The following is a 23882-nucleotide window of genomic DNA, read 5'->3' as shown; positions in this document are numbered from 1 at the left end:
AACTTCTGGACTTTAGAGGGCGGAAAAACTAATCAATATGGCCGTGATTAATGGTACAAGAAGCATGTTCATTGGTGGATATTGTTTCATTAAACCACTCACATAGATACATAGATACATAGACACAAGTACCTACATACCTACATACCTACCTACATACCTACCTAGACCTACATACCTACATACCTACCTCATGCATGCATGCATGTGAATTGAGTGAAGTGAAATGTCACTTTTGGTGAAATTCCAAATTCAAATTTCTTGTTCGCATATACCCTTCTTATCACCATATCCTAGTGAAGTACATTACATCAATTGTCAAACATATATAAATGCACATATGTATTTGGGCACAACATAGTTCATAGTTTGCACATTAGACTACACATACAATGAAATTACACTTTTAGGTGAAATTCATATATATATATATATATATATATATATATATATATATATATATATATATATATATATATATATATATATATATATATATATATATATATATATATATATATATATTATATATATATCATACGACACAGGGATAGACTAGAAACTGACCTACACACCAAACCAACAGATTCTGGATCCTACATCTCCCCGACCTCATGTCACCCACCCCACATATTCCGCTCAGTACCGTATAGTGGAGCTATCCGTATCCGCCGGATATGTTCGTTAGATAATTGGATGGAAATCGACTTGACACATTCGCCAGTAATCTCGTTAAATCTGGATACAAGAGTAAGCACATCGCCCAATAATTAACAAAGTTCGCGCACTTAATCGCAGAGACTTACTGCAGTATAAAACCAAATCACCAGAAACAAGACTGACATATGTCACCAATTACAATCCATTAGGTCCCGTGTTAAAAAGATAGTCTCCGCTCATCATCATATACTCATGCAGTCAGATACCATGAAGGACGCCATGCCTACAATTCCATTGATTTCGTACAGACGATGTAGAAACCTACGTGATATCCTTGTACACAACAAACAGAAAGTAAGTCATCGATTAAACACGTCCCATCCATGCAACGCTACGCGATGTGTCAATTGCAAATTCATGTTGACCACGGACACCATCACCAGCACTTCTACAGGAGAACACTTCAACATCAGAGGCGAGCTCACCTGCAAGTCATCATGGGTAGTTTATTGCATAATTTGTAGTAAATGTAAACAAATGTACGTCGGACAGACAACTAATATCCTCAAACAGCGTATCAGTGGTCATCGTAGCTGTATCAGAAGACAGCAATACAGTACAAGTCCACTAGTTGCACCTCATTATAATAGTCCTGGACACTCAGAGATAACTTCACAGTTGTAGCGATCGAACAAATAACCAACAAAGACCCGGTCAACTTAGATGCCAGAGAAACGTTTTGGATCAAGAAACTACGTACTTTGTTCCCCGATGGACTAAACACAGAAACACCTCTAACCGTGTAATTGACACGTTCGAGTTCCAACTATCCCAGTTCAATCTCATTTTATTATTGTTCCTGTCATCTGCTCATAACATTGAACTCCGTTAACACCCTATTGTCCTTTTTTTTCACACCTGTACTTTCCCGTTGGCTGTACTTTACCCCTGGATTCTGTTCATCAGTTGGACCTGACGATGCCTTGTGAACAAGGCGAAGCTTGTCACTGTAAGAACCATAAGTTGTGTTTTGTTGAGACCATCCAAATTCTAAGGTTTTGTTTTACATTTACTATGTTGGATTAGGCTCTGTGGATCATTGATCAGACATTGACACAACCGACATCTGGTGGTGAGTAACAAACGTTGGTGGCCTGTACACATCGCTGTGCTGTATTATCTTGTGTCCTTGTGACGTGGTGCCCCTGTGAATCTTCAGATCTGTTTGTACTGTCACCACCATGAACGGCTGCCAGAAAACATTTAGTGCCCTCAGGAAAGCATCAGACAAACTTACCAGATTCAAAAACCATACCAAGTTTCTACAGTTATGTAAACAATCAAACAGCTTTCCCAGATCACTCGTATGGAAATACAAGCCACCGGTAGCTGATACCAACCTACAAAATGAGTGTACAAGTATCATCGAAGAAACAGCAAGACAGCTTCAGAATCGTCTCATACGCCATTACAAGACTTTAACTGAAACTCAACTTCCGGATAAAATACAATATCTAAACGACCGTCTCAAAAATCAAACTAATGAACGTTTATTTAGACGGATGAACAGACGAATTCAACAGCAAATCACAAAAACTGACGAAAACATGAAAAGGTGTCACAAGGCAAAATTACTCAAGATAATACCTACTCAACATGATGAAAACAACATTGTCGATGCAAGTTCCATCGCTAACTGTGACAGTGGTAAGACACAACGTCGATTTGACAAAAACACTCGTAAAATTAACGCACACCGTCGCTACCGTAGGAACCTCAAGATTCGTCATTCAAGTCGGTCAAACGGACTGGTAGTCAACCTCAGTGACAAACAACTGGATGAAAGCGCTACACATCTATTAGGCCGTGGACTGGGCTTCTGCCCGAAACCCAAGTCCCTCGATACGAAGGGAATGGTATACGATTGTGCGACATACACCAGAAAAGTGCGACTTCTACACTACTTCTCACGACAATCTGATGACATCTACAACACTGATACAACGCCAGATGTGCTAAAACAATATAAACCTACGAAGAAGTGGACGCCTAAACCTGGTATTGATAAATCTGTTGATGTCTACTGTTCTAAAATATTGAACGAAGTGTACGCTTATCAACCAGCCCGTTTCAACTCCACCGTCGACAATTTGACACTACAAGAACGCGCCGCGCTTAATGAACTCAAAGATAATGAAAACATAGTTATCACCAAAGCTGACAAAGGAGGAGCTCTGGTTGTACTTAATAAAACAGACTACGATAAAGAATGCCGAAGACAACTGAATGACACGAATTTTTATGAAAGAGAAGATTCAGATGTAACTGTGTCCGTCATCAAATCATTGATAGAACACTGTAACATTCTTTATCGTCATGACGTCATTGATGAAGCCACATTTGATGCCTTGTGCAATATCGACGATTCGAAGGAAGCATACTTCTACATTCTACCGAAAATCCATAAGCTGTCACAAGAACAACTCTATAATCATGTTATACCACCGGGTAGACCGATTTGTAGCCATATAAATAGTCCATATAGACAAGTTGCTCTTTGGTTGGACAGCCACAGAAGCAGATTACTGCAGGGGCGAACTTGTGCAAGATTCTACAGAATTTCGTGCCCATCTTAACCACTTTTACAATACACATACCCCACTTCCGAGAGATTTACTACTTGTTACCATGGGTGTTCGCAGTCTGTATACCAACATACCACACCAAGAAGGGCTCGTCACCATGGAAACTGCTCTACGCCTTCATTCACGATACACCATGACACAAATTGAAGACATTATAAAACTTGTTCAGTTTATCTTGACAAATAACCATTTTTCATTTAAGGATGGGCATTTTCGTCAAGTTACGGGCACCGCAATGGGGATCCCATTTGCTGTCAAGTATGCTAATATCTACATGACTTGGTTTCGTAAGTCATTTCTACTCAGTACATCACTTCATTCCCTGTGGCACAGAAGATTTGTTGATGACTTATTGATCTATTTACTATCACCGAAGTCGAATTACAACAATATATACAACATATCAACAGTGTCCATCCTACAATCAAGTTCGATGTTGAATATAGCAAATCTAGCAGAACATTCCTTGATGTAAACATCATACGACACAGGGATAGACTAGAAACTGACCTACACACCAAACCAACAGATTCTGGATCCTACATCTCCCCGACCTCATGTCACCCACCCCACATATTCCGCTCAGTACCGTATAGTGGAGCTATCCGTATCCGCCGGATATGTTCGTTAGATAATTGGATGGAAAATCGACTTGACACATTCGCCAGTAATCTCGTTAAATCTGGATACAAGAGTAAGCACATCGCCCCAATAATTAACAAAGTTCGCGCACTTAATCGCAGAGACTTACTGCAGTATAAAACCAAATCACCAGAAACAAGACTGACATATGTCACCAATTACAATCTATTAGGTCCCGATGTTAAAAAGATAGTCTCCGCTCATCATCATATACTCATGCAGTCAGATACCATGAAGACGCCATGCCTACAATTCCATTGATTTCGTACAGACGATGTAGAAACCTACGTGATATCCTTGTACACAACAAACAGAAAGTAAGTCATCGATTAAACACGTCCCATCCATGCAACGCTACGCGATGCGTCAATTGCAAATTCATGTTGACCACGGACACCATCACCAGCACTTCTACAGGAGAACACTTCAACATCAGAGGCGATCTCACCTGCAAGTCATCATGGGTAGTTTATTGCATAATTTGTAGTAAATGTAAACAAATGTACGTCGGACAGACAACTAATATCCTCAAACAGCGTATCAGTGGTCATCGTAGCTGTATCAGAAGACAGCAATACAGTACAAGTCCACTAGTTGCACCTCATTATAATAGTCCTGGACACTCAGAAGATAACTTCACAGTTGTAGCGATCGAACAAATAACCAACAAAGACCCGGTCAACTTAGATGCCAGAGAAACGTTTTGGATCAAGAAACTACGTACTTTGTTCCCCGATGGACTAAACACAGAAACACCTCTAACCGTGTAATTGACACGTTCGAGTTCCAACTATCCCAGTTCAATCTCATTTTATTATTGTTCCTGTCATCTGCTCATAACATTGAACTCCGTTAACACCCTATTGTCCTTTTTTTTCACACCTGTACTTTCCCGTTGGCTGTACTTTACCCCTGGATTCTGTTCATCAGTTGGACCTGACGATGCCTTGTGAACAAGGCGAAAGCTTGTCACTGTAAGAACCATAAGTTGTGTTTTGTTGAGACCATCCAAATTCTAAGATTTTATATATATATATATATATATATATATATATATATATATATATATATATACATGCGTTGGGGCACCAAAAATGTTCTTGTCAACGGAGGGGGCTCTGAAATTTAGGTTAAAGTCAATTGGCCCGCGAAAATAAAAAGCCGATGAAATATTTTCTCTTCTGGCCCCTGCCGTTGATAATGCTCGTTTCTTTAGTTGTAAATTTTGATGTATTTTGAGTATTTTGCTGTGGCTTTAAATCTCATCTCTTTTTCAAATTGCTCGTTCCTAAATTTCAATCACGTAGAAATGCCTGATGTAAAACTTGTTACAAAGCTTTTGTGTATGTGTGTCTGTGTGTGTGTGTTTGTATGTGTGTCTGTGCGTCTGTGTCTGTGTGTATAGTCCAATCTTACTGTTGACCACTGATTTTCAATCCGGACTAGAATACATTTTAAACCTTACTTCATATTGTAAAGAATGCATTATGTTTGTATGGCTAGCTCTTTGCATCATACTTCAAAATGCTTTGGGAAAGGGGAAGTAGAAAATGAGCAACTTTGAACTCTTATTATTGAAGTTGTTGTCAAAAATTGACGCTATTGGCGTTACACCACTTGCGTATTCAACAGGGCAAAACTGCGCAATCCCGTGAGTTGAAAGAATTGCTTTTCAGATATATCAAGGTGCAGCCACGGAGCTATTCATCGAAAAAGCTATTCGGGAGCAATTTTTGAGGGCGGGGGAAATTTTATTTTGCTTGGGCAGGGGACATATTTTAGGTGGCAGGGGAGTAATTTTAGGTTTTTTTTGGTCGGGCAGGGCAGCTATCGGTTGATTGTCCTGGGGACAGGGCTTGGTGAAAACGAGGAGAGGGGAAGCTACTTTTAAAACGGCTTCACACATCACCCACCTTGTCTTGTATGTGCTTTAGTGTGTTTTGTGTCTTAATTGTGTTTTGGCTGTTAATGTGAAAATTAACAAACGGATCGTTAATTTTAAAATAAGACATGGCGAGAAAATCGACAAAATCGACAGGTATTTTCATCACATGGTAGGGTAGTGTCATGTCTGAAGGGAAAACAGGCAAAACTAGTGGGGAGTGGGTAAAAATGAAGTTTGAGTGTGGGAGGGTAAGTCGAAAAATTTTCAGTGGGAGGGCAAATTATGAACAGCTAATTAATTACCCTCATGACTTAAAATTAGTCAGTTCACATTACTTGCCATGCACATTATATCTTATCATAGTAAGGACCCCTTTAAAAATGCATTGTTCGTTGGCTGCACCTGTATATCATAGACCGTCCAATGTTGGCAGTCGCCCGTCGGAAATGCGCATGCGCGGATTTGTGACCCACGATTCAAGTTGTGTTCTTTGTGTTCTGTTATGTCCAGGAAATCCTCTAAATCTGTTGCAAAACTGTGTGAAGTGAACAAATTTTAGTTGTAATTTGTTGCCCTGAAGCAGCATCGTACCACACAGGCAACGAAATAACTAAGCTAACGAACAGGTCAGGTCAGATGGATTCAAGTCACGTTTAAATGGCTTGTTGCATTAATACCATAAATGTGCATAAAAACCAAAAGTAACCGGATTCAGTTTTCGAAGACGCCTTGGTTTGTATGCTTATTTGTGTTCGCAATCGATTTACTCGAGTGTCAGCACGTTTATATAGGCCTACACTTTTCTATTTTAGTATGCCATTATATTGACACTGTTTCGATGTTATTAATTTAGATAAAAGTTTGAAATTTTAATTTTATTTATATTACTTATTTCCGGCGTTATGCAAGGCGTCGCCTATCGCAAAACTAAACGTTTTTAATTTCTAAGAATCGTACCGATGGATGCCGCCGCAGTCAAGTGCTAACAATGGCGTTGAGGGCGCCCTTGTCGCTAGAAGAGGCTATCATACTGGAAACTACAAAAATTCTTTATTCAGTCATTTTTAATGCTATAAGACTTAAAAACAACATTGCTAATAATTCAAATGGGAATTATTTTAAATTTTAATCCCCATGAGGAGGGGAAGGATAGACGGAACTGTTCATTATGAGAAGGAAAAGAAAATCATACTGTGGCCAAGACCGGGGGCCAAGATGGGTTCGGTTTGAGCGTAACCTACATATGTACAAGAAATGTAGTGAAAATGCAGCTCTTATAACTAGAGTAAAAGCGCTGATGTCGACATGTCATGAAAAAAAGTGATAGCAGTAATTTACGATGACGACAATGGATCATTTGTTGCTGAAAATTGAGTTGCTTTTATGTCTTGTCCATTTTTATTGTTTTTATTGTTTTTATTGTTTTTGCTGGGTTTATTTCCTTTATGGATGTCTCCTGAAGCTGAATGGGACAGCATGTTTTTGCAACGCTTGCAGATTTTCGGCTCCCCCCTTTCCCTGATGTTTGATTTTGTCGTCTGTGATCTCTTTGACGCATTTGAGAGTTATTTAATATTTAAGTAAAAATATTTGTCATGAACAGAATGGAAAATCGTCTATCCAAAGTGCGGTTTGAAAAGAATTCCACTGGTAATCATAAGATTTCCGATAAATAAGTATTCTCTGGAGCCGCTTGTAAAAAATATGTAAAAAATTAAACAAGTATTATTCTTCCAAGTGACCTCCCGGACATAAAATAGTCCACCCCTCAAAAAACAATTGTGGTGTTAATAATTGTTGTTTACATTTATTACATAGACTTACAAACGAATGAACGTACTTGAAACTAATCTTGTGTCTTTAGATTACAGTATGACTTTACATTCAATACCTCGCCCACTATTTAAAGAGACATTAACAATGATTTAAGCCCAAGGTTAACGGCCGAGGGAGTCAGACACAAGTAACACAACATTATATGCCGGCCCGATGCACTGGAGCAAAGTATTAACACACATACGAAATAACCCGGAAGCATTATCCTCGCGTCCCTCGACATCTCGGGCCAGGCGTCTTCGAACCTTACTTCAATATTATCAATCTTCTACCAGTTATTAAGGTAGGTTTTGCGAAAAGCATCAACCATCACAAATCGACAAATGTTAAAGCGTTGAAGCATGCCGCTAATCTCGAACAGGTAACGACAAGTATATGATGCGAATGGGTTTTATTTTTGCGCGGGTACAGCAGGGCGAACAAAGAGCCAGCAAGCGTCCCTCCAGTTTTTAACATGGTGGAAACTATATATTCGGTTCTTCGTTTTATACGTAGATATCGTACCAGTATATTGTGTAAATCTTACCAGGTATGGCTTAGGTTAATATAAAAGAAACGTCAGCTATCTTCACACAATGTCACAAGCTCACATTTGGTCAACCTCGCGTACGATCTGTTCCTTCGATATCCCATAGTGTAAATGGCTTCCCCATACAACATTTAGGAAGCCTTGTAATGCTAGAAACACGACTCTCGCACACACCCATTGATATTAATTTGTTACGCGGCAGGGAAATCGAAAAATGTTGTAAAATTCGTCTCTACTTCACCATCATCAACATTTTCAGATATGCAGAGTGTGGAAATTTTTAGGTGTTTTACGGAACCTTTTCAGCAAAAACGTTGTTTTACAAGCAGCAAACAAACAGAAAACCAGTGGCTAAACAGTAAACTGATTGTATGCACATGCATGCACACACAGACTGTTGATGTCGTTGAATGTAAACATCTTAATTTATTTATTTATTCATTCATTTATTTATTTATTTGTACATGTACAACTTGATTGTACAAATGTTTTCATTACTGCCAATGCTCATTTCAATTTAGACTATTCATTTAAAATTACATTCGGAACGTCAAGCCCCAAAGAAAAAAGATCATATGAATCAGAATCTGTTTCTGACTCTGTAAAATTATGGACCTAAAAGGAACAATATCAACCTCATTGAATTAACCGATAGTGTACTGTGTTGCCCTAGTGTTGTTGCCCCTTCACCGTAACCCCAACATGCAGTAACTGGACAACCAATAGTAACTGGAACCTTTATGTTATCAAAATAACATTATAAATCAATCCAAAATTAACTGATTAATATGTATGGATTATGCTCAAAAGCGAGTAGAAATTCTAGGCAGCAAATTTTGAAAGCAAAACTAGTATCACAGTCACCATACTGTATGATGCCCTAAAAACGGAGGGTCTATGAGTCACCATTCTGTAAGATGCCATAAATGCAATGGATAGCACTGTTGATATCATAACTAAAGAGGAAAATTACCTCATACAGTAACCTAAATATATTGAAAAATACTCATATGTTAGCTTGATTTGAGTGAACATGCTCAGCAAAGTGGTATTGGATCCAGTTACTGACCAGAATCTTGAATGCCATCAATCAGTTTACCCCATTGTCAGTGTAAATCGGTCCACACCCTACACTGATAGAACTGTGTTTTGGGGCCAAACCATGGCGCTGAAAGGGGTGAATCATTGTTGATAAAAAAGTACTGGCAAGATTTCCACATAACCACTTAAAGGGTCGAGCTGCTGTGTTTTAATGTGTGCACATTCTGTTTACCTTCAGGCTTCAGAGTAAACCCATGTGAAATTATGAAAAATTTTGACTACGTAAAAGCTTCACTATTTCAAATCACAGATAGACTTACAAAAGACAACGCCATTATGACACCAAACAAAAATTCACTAAGTTCTTCAAGTTTGCATTTTACCCATCATGCTCTGTTGTCACTGCTTGACATCTTCCCTGTTGCATACAAAATATGTACACTCAAATTTTCCAGAAATGATATTTTAGAGACCTTTACCTGAAGAAAGTGTAAAATATATATGTGGATGTGCTTCCAGTAACTGTACATGTACCTGTCCTTTTTCTAAACTGTAAACCTCCAAAGATTGTTGCATAACATGTAGTGTTTTTGTCAAGGGTGTTAACCTTTCGAGTGCCAAATTTAATTTTTAGTGGCCTTTATACAGTATACATAATGCCTACAATTTCTTTCAGATGTAGACAATTTTTTTTTTCCCAAAAATTTTGGTCAAAAAGTGTAGCCTATGGAAGTAATGTTCATTTGGTCCAAAATCATGGAAAACATTACAGAAAAATTCATAAAATTTGGTGAAATGTTGCCCTGATATTTCTGGGGAAAAAATTAGAGTTCTCACTTTGGCTCCCCATAGTGTATCAATGCAATCAAATTGGGAACAGCAGAAATGTTACCAAGGTTCCTAAAACATTAACCTATATTCACTAACCATAGCAAAACCACTGTGCTGTGAGAACAGTGCTGATCACCATTGTTGGTTTGTTACTACATGAACCAACCTATGCAGAGTATTTTCTGCTGCAAACAGAAAATTTGGACAAACTTTGTCTTTTTGTGCCTGTCCACAGTGGGTGGAGGAGGGACTGTGGCCCATGTTTATCCCTGCAACATATTGTATGGTCTTTTGGCATGTAAATTCTTTAAGTGTCAATAACAATATCCCTAGACAAAAATTACTAATATGCAACATATTTTTGGTCTTTTGACATGTAAATTTGTTGATGTCAATAACAACATCGGTAGACATAAAGTACCTGTTTGTTAAATATTGCTTTATCTTTTGACTTGTAATTTGTGTAAATAACAATATCAGTAGACACAAAGCACCAATTTGCAGCATACTTTATTTTCCTTACTTTCAATAACAGCCATCACCAGTAGTGACAAAGTTCCAATTTTGCTTTTCCTGTTCGTATAATTTCTGCAAGTCGTGTCAAAATTTTTGGACAGATAGACATTTATTTTTACACGTATTCGTATTCATATCATGCAACTCTGATGTCTTTGAAAGGGTGACCCTGTCATCAAAGTCTTTTCAATGCAATTACACTTCCAGCATTGAATGCCATCATCATGTTGGGAATGTCAGTAAAGTTTTTCTTTTCAAAAAGATAGTTCCATAGTGTACGTGTATTTGCTGAAGAACAACCTTGTAAATTTTCACACAAAATGCCTTTTCACCATTAAATTTTCATTTGACCTGAAAATGAAACAAAACACTAGACTGAATTATTCAGTCAATACATACATGTAAGGCCTTTAACCTTTAAATGCAAACATTTACACAAACATTCTACACTATCTTGATTGGGAAATGTTTTTCATACCTACAAAACTTTTTTTCATTTTTTGAAAGGCAAAATAAATAAATATACATGTACTTAGTTTACTAGCAGTAACATGTATAGTAGGTACATGTACCACAGAGTAGCTGGGCACGTTTGCCTCGAGTAATTTTGACTGTCAGCTGTAACTTAAAAATTCTGTATTTTACTTCTTTTTTGTCCAGATAACCGGATAATTTCCTTCTTAGTAGAATGGATCCTGCAGTTGCAGGCCATCAAGTGGTTGAACCCGCCCTTTCAGAAGAAACACCAAGTGCTGCAGATGTTCAGCTACAAGGGGTGCACCCAAACATTGACACAGAGAGCCTGCCGCCAACTAGCTCTACAGCGCCCTCAGTAGGCGAACAGATGGAGTCAACTCAACAAGAGACAGGCATGGTAGATGCCTTGGCTGACATCAGAGATTCCCAGACTGGTTCCGATGAATCCAACACTTTCACTGCTTTGAAGGAGAATAGAGCGACTGAAGAGGCTGATGGGGACAGCCATTCACCAATGCAGTTATCTGACACGCAGGCGGAGTACGCACAGTCTCTGCCATCGAAAGACAGTGATCTGACACAAATGGAGACAAAAGAACAGGTCATCAATGAGATGAAACGAATTCTCATCAAAACAGTAAGTTTGTTGTGATGGTTATTTTATAAGAACTGGCTTTTCAGTGTTTTGTCCATGTTTCTCTCACAAAAGGGGAATGTTCCCCTCTGCTTTAAACTTTTTAGAGATTTGGTTCTAATAAAGGGGACCATTATGAAATATGCAATTTTAAGTCATACAAATTAATGTTTTTCAAGGTAATAATAGCAAATTTAGGTTATTATGTGGATCTAATACACAATTTCCATCCATCCAGTAAATGTCATAATAATATAAGAAGCCCACACAAATCATTCACAATTCATTCATATAAGTTTTCAAATGCAGTATTGAAATCGGGAGTCAAACTCTAGTTGATAGTCTTCCAGCTTTAGCACATCATTCTGAAGATTGGAAGCTAGTTTGTCATTTTACTATTACTAGGTAAATTGGTGGTTAAATCATAGACCCTTGTTGACAAGATGTCTAATGTTATGCGATGTACATCACATCATCAGCAGCAATCATGGGGCAGAATGCCACTATCAATGCACTGAATATTAATATCTCAAATTCTAATTGTAAAAGGGGGATATCAAACTGTTCTTGATTGTTTTATATGTGATTTAACCCTGTGAGTCCCAAAGTCAATTTTTGTCACTTTACAATATATACCTCAGTCAAACTTTTTCAAAGTTTTGCCAAAATTTTGATGAAGAACTGTAGCCAAGGAAATGTGATTTCCATTTGGTCCAAAATTATCAAAAAAATTACAGAAAAATTCATAAAATTTGGTAAAATGTTGCACTAAAATTTTGGTGGGAAAAATTACATGTACAGCGCTCAGAGGGTTAAACAGGGGTAATCAATACAAGGGTTTGCACAGGCTCTGGAGAAAACACTTGTTCATTAGGCTCCCAGGAGAGGAGTTACTCTAGGCTGTATTCTAAGCTTTAATGCATGCTTTGCATTTAGTATTTTCAATGTAATTTCAGTAAATTTTTAATTGTTCAAACTCAAAATGTATGGCACCTGGTCACTTACAATGTAGTGGAGACATCACAGTAAAAATCGCCAAATCCCCGACCTCAATGAAAAAATCACACTGACACCATGATGGTGGTTTCTGAAGTATTTTCATCAGTGTTTTTGTTAACCCTTCGAGCGCCAACGTCAATTTTTGTCACCTTTGTAAAATGAAACTCAAATAATTTCCTTCACATGTCATTTTCTCAGAAATTATGATGAAAAACTGAAGCCAATAGGATGTGATGTCAATTCAGTCTAAATCCATTACAAAAATTACAGAAAAATATACAAAAATTTACAAAATGTTGAAATAAAATTTTGGAGGGAAAAAATATTGCACCTCAGAAGGTTAAGGCAGTTACATGGTAAATTTTTACAGGGGCTCCTCAGTCGTGTTACCAGGGTTTATCCAGTGACATAATGGAATCTCATCAGGGTACTACAGAAATGGTACTGGGGTTCCCATATCATTTACATATCTTCCCAAACCTTAGCCAAAACAATGATAAATATATTGAAATTTTCGACCCAACATGCTTTAGCAATTGGTCTACAAATTTCTGGCAAGGTCTGTGAACAATACAAATCCACCCACCATGCATGAATATTTTATCTACAAGCAAAGGTTGAATAAAAGTATCTTATTTTTGTAGTTGTGGTGTATCCTTATCAGTATATGTAAAATTGATTTTTTAATCAGAGGCAGTCCACATTAGTTCTTTGTCCTTTGGACCTCCACTGGTCTCTGAAATAACAAGAGACCCTAGCAAAAATTTCAAGGAAAATCAGTGATGAAATTAAAAGAATTGTATCAATAATATGAAGAAAAATCAGTGATAAAATTAAGATACTCGTTAGATGAACAGTATACACGTGTACTAGTCTACTACCAGCCCATAAAACTCGTAGTGTTTACATTTTTGTATCCATGTCTTAAGTTACATGTAGTATGACAAATCATTGTAAAATCCTTAATATTTGTATTTCTTTAGGCTTTAAATAGCTGACTGATCAAAAACAAGGTGTGAGACATGTCTTTTGGTCAACATGCATGAAGATGATGTGCGGAACAGAGTTGTGCATTAATGACTTTCGACAACTTTATCTGATAATAGCAGGCAAACATATCAGAAAAGAATTAAGACAGATGATACAGGTGATCCATACATGTTGATATGCTATGCACAACAATAACTTTTGATCTGTTTTGGGATGATTTCAGGGCTACAACCTGGCCAGTGAGATGGGCTACAGCATCTTCATCAAGGTAATAGACATCACAGGCAGCAGCGAGTACTACGGCACCAAGGACTTGCTGCAGGATTACCACGGCAGCGGCTTGAAAGTTGGCGCCAAGGACGTGCCTCTCAGTGGAAGAACCGCCCTGCCAATACGATCTGCCAAACTCTCTGTAAATACTGCACCAAATGATGGCATGGATGATGATGATGATGGAGACGACAACGATAACGGTGATGAGGATTACAGACCACCCTCACCAACTGAGCAGCCTAGTGACTCAGATACAGCTGGTAAGAACCCATGTATTTTAAAGTTAATTTTTCAAATATTCAGTATTAAAATATATTCACAAATATTCACTTGTTTGTGAACAGAATGATTCTTCTCCGGAATAAAAGGACGCAGTGTATTCTACAGACTCAGTACGCCCAAGAGATCACGTGATGACAGTGCAAACAATCCCACGTGTACAAATGTGTTTTCATGGAAACATACAAACTTCTATGTGCGTTTGCGCACGTGGGTTTGTTTATACCGTGATCCGTTCAAATTCTGGGTTTGACCTATTGCAATTTGTGAATTGCAATGTCCACTGGAGAAGTTTTGAATTATCTGTCTTAATACACGTATGTTTTCAGTGTTTTTTGAAAACTTAGAAAAGCAGTGAGGTGGCTTATTTACATAACGATATACATTTTGCGTATTCATTCATCGCGAAAGTGAAACACTTTCTTTGGTAATTTATATACCGATATCAATAGATTGCTCCAAAACAGAGGGTTACCCAATCCCTAAAAATCCCTTGTGGAGAACCCTGGTTGTAAGTTACAGCATTCCATTCAACACAGATATAACTTATTAACATGTTATGTTAAAATATTTTGAAAAGCTTACAAAGCTTTTCAAAATATTTTAAAAGCTAAAGATCGCATCATGCAGGGCTGTCAATGTTTTTTCAGAATAGAAGGGTACAAGTGAAAGAACAGGAGGGTACAGCCTTGTGCGGAGCGAAGCGGAGCAAGGCGTGCGCGCAAGTGCACGTGGGGGGAGGCCAGGAGCGGGGTGTCCCCCCTCCTGAAGCTGAAGCTTTTCTAATTATTCATCTTCAATTGGCGGCCTGTGATGGCACCTTGAGGGCAATTTACTGTCAAGTTTATTATAACTGAAGTATCAAAAGTAACATGAAATTGAATCTTGTGAAATAAATTATGAAAGACAAACAGAAGTATTACAGAGTTTATATGTTTATTGATACACCAGGTTATTATTATTTGCATACAAATTCTGTTGAATTACAACCTGCTTAATAAAGATCATAATCTGAACCATAATCAGAATCACTAGAGTACTCATCTAAGCCCAAGGCTTGTATGGCAGTACCAGCTGACAATACCTCAATATTGTGTGATTCTCAGGCTGATGAAACAGTAGCTTCAGAAACTACATCTGCTAAAAACTATTTCTTCAGATGTAGCTTTAGAAACTGCACCTGCAGAAACTGTTTCTTAAGAAACAACATCTGCAGAAAGTAATTCAATAATTGTTATACGTTTCCATTCAAAAACAGCTAATCGTATTAGAATTGAAAAAAATCTTGTCCCCACTGCAAAACTGATGTCATAACGTCACGACAAAAAATTCCGATCTACGTCTGGTTGATACTGCTGTAATTTTATATTGTCTGTTTCAAGACCTCTCCTCAGAGTTACCGGCTATGAATTTCCAGTGTGAAAATTTACAAATGTAATGGGGTAAATACGAGACCATTACCAGAGACAATTTGAGTAGACGCTACGTCATACAAACAATTACAATACTCAAGTTTACATCCGCTAATGAAATTGCGTGGCTTCGTTGTCCGTCGGCCTCTCAATCGACAAGATTGAGAATATGTTGATTTATTTACATAGTAAATCCTTGCGCGTGAAAGTTAACGATCACATCTTTTCTCCTGATGACTATCTATTCTGATAGCCCTCACAGTAGTCAGAGTTTTGTTGAAACCCACGCCGGCCAAGTGGGTAGGCTCACTACATGCTTAATATATCCATCTTCAAAACATGGTTTACCGCCGCACGTACGTGCAAGATACCGCGAAAGTATATAGTCAAGCCTAGCTAAATTTTGTGATTGCCCTAAACATTAAAAAATGTTGGTCTTGGTAAATGATTTTGAAGGATCGGAATACCGATATTTGCTTTTGAGGAAAGATTTCGGATGTCGGAAAATATTTATCAAACTTCAATACTCGGGCCTTCGAAACAACCACAGTACACAGCATGTACTACCGTAAGAATACATTTCATAGAACGGCGGCTTGGTGCAAACAAATTCAGTGGTAGTCAAAACTCACTAAAAATTATGTCAATCCCCACAAAGTTGTTTTTTTGCGCTGAGTAAACGATTCTTACTCATTGTAAAGAGTGTTCACGATCTGCAAACAGGAAAACAAATCAAAAATTCCAGTTGCTAAATACACGTAATGCTATGGCATTTTGCTCAGACGCAGCGTGAAATCTACATTGCATGCTATACCATTGATGGATTGAATCCCCGATCACTGAAATTCCTCAGGAAAATAAAATTATTTACAAATATGAACATTACATTTATATCCAGAGCTAGTGTAAGCCTCTCAGGGTCTTTTTTGGACCCATAAATCCAACATGGCTGTCGTTCTTTTGGTAGCCATATCGATCATGTACGTCCGAAAACCAATCAGAACACGTAAAGCTTTTTTACAGTACTGATTGAAACCTATCAGAAATCGGCTACCAACGAGCCTTAGGGGCTGCGCCTCTGTAGCACAGCGCAGCCAACGGTAGAATTGGGACAGGAAAGAATTCATAACATGTGTAAAGATCATTATTGCAGGCCTTGAATAGGGAAAACAGGCGGCGGCAAGACTGTGTCAGACGGCGATTTGCCGCCGGTGACCGGCTATAATTGACAGCCCTGATCATGTTCAGTTTCCTATCATCGGAAGAAAACTTCAGAAAGTTGTCCGTACACATTCACAAAGAAATATTTTGAATATATATATCATCAGTGATTTTCAGCTCACATTTGGTATATGTATTAAATACCAAAGAGAGTTTATATGGTAGGTTGTCGGTGTCTGTATGTATGTATGTTTCTACGTATTGTTTTCACTACACTTTTCATTTCTGTTTTTTATTTGTTGACAATAGATGACAATCATGAAGGTAAAGCAAAGCTAGATCTTACAGAAGCTACGAGTATCATACAAGATCTTGACTCAAGTCAGGAAGTCCAAAGGGAAGTTGTGTCCGTCGCGATTCCTGCCCACATTGCAGAAACCAAGGGCGATTCAGAAGCCAATCGGAAATCTGCTGTCAGTGAGGCCATACTGGAACAGCAGAAAAACCTTCAGGTTGGTTCTCCTGCCGAATCCGGCCGGAGAAGGAAAAGAAAGGCGGAGCATCCCATGAAGATAAAAGTCAAGCTACCCCCAAAGAAGAGGAAGATATCGGTCACCATGACCACACGGAAGAAGAATCCTGTCAGAAGGGGAAGAGGGCGGCCACCTAAGAAGGTGGCGGAAAAGAAACCAAAGCCGGTGAAGGCTGTGAAAGAGCCGAAGAAACCTGTTGAGAAGAAGAAGACTGTGGAGAAGAAAGATCCCAGCCAACCCAAGGAGAGGAAGGCACATGCAAGGTTGAAGAAGCTGACGTGCAAGCATTGTGAAAAACAGTTCAGGGACAAGTGGCATCTGGACAGACACGAACGGTCGCACACCGGTGAGAAGCCGTTCGTCTGCGGCGACTGCGGCAAGGCGTTCAGCTCCTCCACTCACTTCAAAGAGCACCAGATGAGGCACCAGGGTAAGCGGGACTGGGTGTGCGAGCTCTGCAGCCGCGATTTCTACTTCAGAGCCGACTTGCAGGAACACATCAAGAAGGTGCACGCCAGCGGGAAGGGACATGCCTGTCAGTACTGCAGAAAGGCCTTCTCCCAGGAATCCCAGCTGAAACTACATGAAGAGGCCCACATCCCAGAGGAAGAGAAGGTACTCGTGTGCATCATATGTGGTCATAAGTTCGCTCATGTTATCAGTTTTTCCAGACATCATCGCAACGAGCACGGAGCTGCTTCCCACCTGTGTCCGTTCTGCGACAAGGGTTATCCGTCGTTTGGAAATCTGAAGAACCATCTCAGCAGCCACGCCGGAACGAAGCCATTCCAGTGTGACCAGTGTGGGAAGACGTACTCTTCCGAGGGTGGCCTGAAATGGCATCAGGTGATTCATGCGAAGGGGAAGACGTTTGAATGCTCAATGTGCGATATGAAATTCTTCCGCAACATTGACTTGACGAAGCATTTGACCGTACACACCACGGAAAAGCAGTATGTGTGCGAAATGTGTGGAGCGCAGTTCAAGCGCATACACAGTCTCACAAAACACCAGCAGAGACACATGGGAATTGTACTGCGGCCGTACAAGTGCGGTGACTGTGGCAAGGCCTTTGATACAACCGCTCACTTGAAACGTCATGTCAGCATTCACTCTGGCGACAAGCCCCACGAGTGTCCAGAATGCAACAAACGCTTCAACAGGAAAGATAACCTGCGGACTCACATGAAAGTACACGGAGTGGGCAATCAGTCGACACCAAAGAAAGTTGTGAGGCCAAAGATCCCAAAGCAGAAGGTGCGCTTGTCCAGACCGACGGACGACTCTGACACCGAAGTTTCCGACGACTCGTACACCAGCGAAAGTGAAACAGAAACCCCGATCACGCAGCCACCGCCGCCGGCCCACTCATTTCACTCGTATTCTGCAACTAGCAATGAAATGTATGGGCAGCAACAGCAGCTGCAGCAGCCACAATTGCAACACATGCCTGAACAGCCACCACACCACGAGCCGCACATCCCAGCTGTAGCAATCCCCACCCCGGTACACAGCAATGCCATCGCAGAGGCTGTTCAAAGTCTCAGAACAATTCAGTGGTCGCATGTATCATAAAACTGGCATAAACAGCACCTGTGATGTATAGTTAAACCAATCGGTCTTTTAAAAAATGACTTGCATCAAGGGAAAAAAGTAAAAAAAAAATTAGAAGACAAGAAACTATTAAGTATCTACACTTGTATTATAAATTTGTAATCTGTCAAATACGAAGTGTCAATTGCTGTTTTTAAAATTTCTTTATGTGATAATGTTCTAATTAGCAAAGGTGATTTTTTTTAAAAGTAAGGTTAACTTCTCAGATATTGATAAAAGAGTCAGCGGGATAGTTGACTGCTTAACACCTTCCACTGCCAATAGGGATTTCTGGATGCGAATTATTAATACTGTGTCTTTGATAGAATTTGGGTATTAACATTGAACTCTTTCACGTTTTGATGCTGGTTGCCATTGAAGGGAATAGGAGCAATGTCAAAAGGCCACCAGACAAATTTTGGTTGTCTCCTTCAGAATTGGCATCGGCCAGTAACAGCCACAGTGAAATTCTCATTCTGTACTTTGAGTGTGTGTGTGTGTTTTGAAAGTGAAATTTTTGGACATTTCTACAACAAAGTCAGATGAGATGAGGTGAGGTAGAGGCTATGGCTCTGGTTTCCCTTGGTCCTAGAATGAGAGGCCAAAGGAAAGTGTCTGGATTGACAAAGCCATTCATGATGTATGGGTTATTTTCTCCAATTTATTTCACAAATGTCCTCTTGCAACTCAGAAATGTGATTCCTTGTAAGTTTCCGGTAATCAAACAACATTACATTTCCACTGGGTTGAATCTTTTAACCCTCTCACCAGCATGGTTTGGCCCAAACCTATTGTTATCAGTGGTGATTGTGGACCTGTCTACAGGAAATAGGGGTTGACAAGATTAAGAATGAGATCTGATCAGATTTGCCTTGAGTACTTTTATATGCACGTACATTGAAGATTTCAGTGTGTAGGAAGAATAGATAGAGAGAGGCAAATTTTTTTAACTGTTCCATTGTGTAGTCAATATGATGAAGAAAATACAAACAAAATATGGTGTTACCGGTAAATGTATGCAGTTTTATTGTAACTTTTACACATTGGGAGCAGATAGGGTTTTTAGTTTTTAAAAGCATTGTGTAATCTGAAAAGGACTTCATGGAAAATTTAATCTCATTGTTTCTCACTTGTAAATATGCGTAATGGTTTAACAATTTTCAATTTTCATTAATTAGTTACCTTAGGCTAGAGATGTGGAATTTTACACATATTGTATTTGTCAGATTTGCTCAGTGCACCACTGTGTAATTACGTCAAAGAAGATGTTTTTGTGTTTAGACCTGTTTTTCGTAATAATCATAACGTGGTGTATAGTATTAAAGCCTTCTGAAGTGACGGTTCACAAGTTCACGAGTTAGACGGAACATGCATGATTATTGCATAGAACTGTGTTGGCATTATTTCATTCTGTGGGTTCGTAGCACTGGGTATATGCAAAGTCTGATGTATCTTTTCCTTGCATTTTCAGCTGTTCACAGTTTCACTTTGGACAGTGTAGAAGCAAGTTTCTCTTATCCTGATTCCTGAGTAATTTCATTTCAGAGTAATTAGTCACATGATATCGTGATGTCATCATGACATGATAATGTAATGTTTTGATGTCATCATAAGTGCCAATATGATGAGATTGTGATGTCATCATAATGTTGTCATCATGACTGCCAGCATAATGTCGTGATGTCAACATAACTGCTAACATAATGTTATGATGTCATCATGATGTGGTGATGTCATCATGACTGCAACATACTGTTGTGATGTCATCATGGTGTTGTGATGTCATCGTGACTGCCAATATAATGTTATGATGTCACAGAGTGAATTTTCTCATTATGTAGCAAAGTCTGAAGAACATTATATATTTTCTTTGATAACAACTTCAAGTCATTGATTGCATACCTGCTGAATTATGTGTCTTTTATGATTCTGTCGTCAAAGGTTGAGTCGATATTGTTTTATTTTTGGAACCAAAATCTCACCAGGTAATGTAAATAAAATCTTGCTATCTGCATTGACTTGTCGAAATCAAAATCACCTGCGTATGAAAATCATGCCATTGGCTGCCAATGGCTAATGTAGCTGTATTTCTTATTTTCTTGTTTATAACTCAAGTAGTAAACAACTGTCTCGCAGTGGCATTGCAATTTTAAAAATAGTGAAAGCATTTTGTATAGGCTGAAAGATTTTGTGAATAAGATGGGCATGCAAAATGAGCGCCCTCAAGTGACCAACTTTTTGGTACCATTTTTCTTTCTGAGAACAATAGTCTAACTTTTGAATTTTTATAGTTTTGGTTTTCTAGTTCGGGCATAGAACGTATTCAACAACTCCTTTAGATAAGACGTTAGCAAGTAAAATTTCTGTTAGAAACAACATAATTAATAATATAGCATTGTATTTATCTTCTACCGTCGGTTGTTTTATTATTTCCCAGTTGTTGCAGTCACAATGAAATAGAATCATCCACAATTCACCATTGAGAATTTTTTAAATGTTTGACCATGTCAATTAGAAACAGTTGTACATTGTGGGCTTACTTAAGTAATTCTAGAGTGTGTAGATAATATAGAGCTTTTCAACAAAAGCGTTCATTCTTCCCTGTGACCAAAATAATTTATTACTGGAAACCACAACTCACTTCAGCAGTGATGTAAGAATAGTATTAAAGCATAACTGACTTTAAAGAGATCACCCATTGAAATTTCTCACCAACTTGTTGTGGTAAGAACCAGTAAGTGTTCTCTAGGTTCCTCAGTGCCTTTTAACAGGTGTTCCCCTTCGGTATATCAAATGTAGTTGAGCGACAGTCAGCAGATTTGAACAAATAACTGTGACTGTACATGGCCTTGCGTGCCAGTCTAGTGTGTAGCGCGGTCATCAGAAGAATCAAAACCAGGCTAAGGAGTTGCTGTGCAGAAATCACAGTAACCTAGAGGGTATTCATAGCTACAGGAACATCCCCCCAACAGTCATCTTTTTGGATATGAAGGGAGTTGAGGTGTAATAAATATGCATTGTTAGATCATTCTTTTACATGAATCTTGAACTTGACCTTTCAATGGAAATAATCAACGTCTACTTGAATTCATGATAATGTGGATAGTTTCAGGTACTATATACCTACTTATTAGAAAATTGAAAAAGGGACTTTGTTTGATCATAGTATGTTTCACTTTGCATGCTCTACATTATGTACAGGGAAAGTGGAATCTTCCAAATTTATGTCAATTTATATTTTTATTTCCTGAATGAAATGTTTAAATCAATGCCAATGAGGCAGTAGAATTTTATGTTCAGACTCTCACTACTGTTCTCGTAAATGTACTGTCATTATTTTTGTCTTAAAAACGTAGTTTAGATAAAATAAAATGTTCATGGTGTGTTACTAGCTTGATTTTTTTGAATGTATGTGTTTCTCTATGTATGTTTGTATGTGTGCATATATGTGTGGCATGAATGTGTGTATTGATGGGTTGGTGAACATTGCATTATACGCACCCTTTCAATGCGAAAATAGGTAAACAACGGCAGGTCATCTCTCATAAAAGTCTGAATAAATGGCACTTCCTTCCCCGAAAAATGCCTCCGGCCTTGCGTAGTCGTGGCAAGACGTAAGACTATACCAACAGTGAACAATTTTACAAATCAACATAATCCTAGGGGGTCCAGTGGCTTCACAGAGCAATGGAAGGTTCCACCAAGAAAGCCTTGCTGTTCTCATAGTGACGATTGGACCTAATTTTCTTCGGGTGTGCCGCAATTGTCATGTAAAGATAAATTTTGTCAAAAACTTGAAGCCTGTCTCGGTGACGTAAGTGGCCACAAAGTAGTAGAACGGTATTATTTAAGGCAAAGTCGATGCCTTACACTCAAAATGAGGTTAGGATTTCAGCAAGAACGTAAAATTACGAAAAATGAAAAATGCCGAACTTCATATTCTCTTTAGGTTATATTCACTCATGTTAGCAATTTATTTTATTGATATTGGTGTACTGAGTATGCCAATCTGTCTTTGCATCTGGTGTCACAAAATCTCAAAACAAAGTTCCTTTATTTATGATATTGGCTTGATTAGATGCTTGATCACATTGACCAGGAACCCTAAAAATTACATTTTGTTTTTTAACCAGTATATACACCTCGATTTTGAAGGTGAGCCTTGATTTCTGCGAAGAACGCCCATACTTCTGATGCACGTCTTTAGGTACATAATGGAAGAGCAACATTGAAACTTACTATCTTGTTTTACCATCATGAGATATTTACATAAGCGAGTTGATGGAAGCAACGATAGCACGCATGTACACCTGATCCCAGTGTGCCTGATAATATCAGACGCAAACACACACCACGACGAACTCAACTGTTGCCGGCGGACTTCTTTGATTCATGTTTTACAACAGACAGGTAGATTCAGTTGTAATTCAACATGCATGCTTTGATTACGTAGCTTGCCAGATTTGTCCAAGGTCATTGCAAACAGAATTCGTGTAGGTTCGATAATTCCAGTTCCTGTGCAGTCCTCGGTACCTACTTGGTCGTGCTTACAGGTATTGAGAATGACAGACTTGGTGCTTCCCCCAACCAATCCCCGAATACCAATATTCTGTTTCAACCATTGCGTGGGCATCCTTGGGCAAATTTCTTCCAAATTTTGCATATGCATATAAGTTTGCTTTAAGTATCGACTCTGACATTTTGTACGGTTTTCCATATTTAGAGCCAATATCTAAATTAAGCTGGTCTTTTTCGAAATTTGTGCAAGTGTTTAACAATGCCATGCCTATGTGTACGCAAATTTGATTTGCGATGTGACCCAGTATAGTTGTGGTTTCATGCCTCGCACACGCTTGAAACGATTTCTCTCGAAGTTGTGACAGGGACACGGCCACACGACCGCCAAAAATATGGTGACGGTCTCTTTTTATACAACAGGATCACTT

General features: G+C 38.7%; 2 protein-coding genes across 2 annotated transcripts; both read left to right on the top strand.

Annotated features, from left to right (window-relative positions):
- Positions 1–1901: 1901 nt before the first annotated feature.
- Positions 1902–3296, top strand: LOC139116358 (uncharacterized). Its single transcript, XM_070678994.1, has one exon. The coding sequence runs from the start codon at positions 1902–1904 to the stop codon at positions 3294–3296; it is 1395 nt and encodes a 464-aa protein (XP_070535095.1).
- Positions 3297–7854: 4558 nt separating this feature from the next.
- Positions 7855–22333, top strand: LOC139115979 (zinc finger protein 37-like). Its single transcript, XM_070678458.1, has 4 exons — positions 7855–7951; positions 11246–11699; positions 13909–14218; positions 17120–22333. Exons 2-4 carry the CDS (start codon positions 11274–11276, stop codon positions 18916–18918), a joined length of 2535 nt encoding a protein of 844 aa, XP_070534559.1. The 5' UTR covers positions 7855–7951; positions 11246–11273; the 3' UTR covers positions 18919–22333.
- The last annotated feature ends 1549 nt before the right edge of the window (positions 22334–23882 follow it).

The sequence above is a fragment of the Ptychodera flava genome, chromosome 17 (genome assembly GCF_041260155.1).
Source record: "Ptychodera flava strain L36383 chromosome 17, AS_Pfla_20210202, whole genome shotgun sequence".
Taxonomy (NCBI): Eukaryota; Metazoa; Hemichordata; class Enteropneusta; family Ptychoderidae; genus Ptychodera; species Ptychodera flava.
This window is presented reverse-complemented; position numbering and strand designations above follow the sequence as displayed.

Bases quoted from the DNA above. Each gene is read 5' to 3' on its own strand.
- LOC139116358 (XM_070678994.1), top strand. From the start codon at position 1,902: ATGAACGGCTGCCAGAAAACATTTAGTGCCCTCAGGAAAGCATCAGAC.
- LOC139115979 (XM_070678458.1), top strand. From the start codon at position 11,274: ATGGATCCTGCAGTTGCAGGCCATCAAGTGGTTGAACCCGCCCTTTCA. The intron at 11,700-13,908 runs GTAAGTTTGTTG...GGATGATTTCAG, and splicing joins AACGAATTCTCATCAAAACA to GGCTACAACCTGGCCAGTGA. The intron at 14,219-17,119 runs GTAAGAACCCAT...TGTTGACAATAG, and splicing joins TAGTGACTCAGATACAGCTG to ATGACAATCATGAAGGTAAA.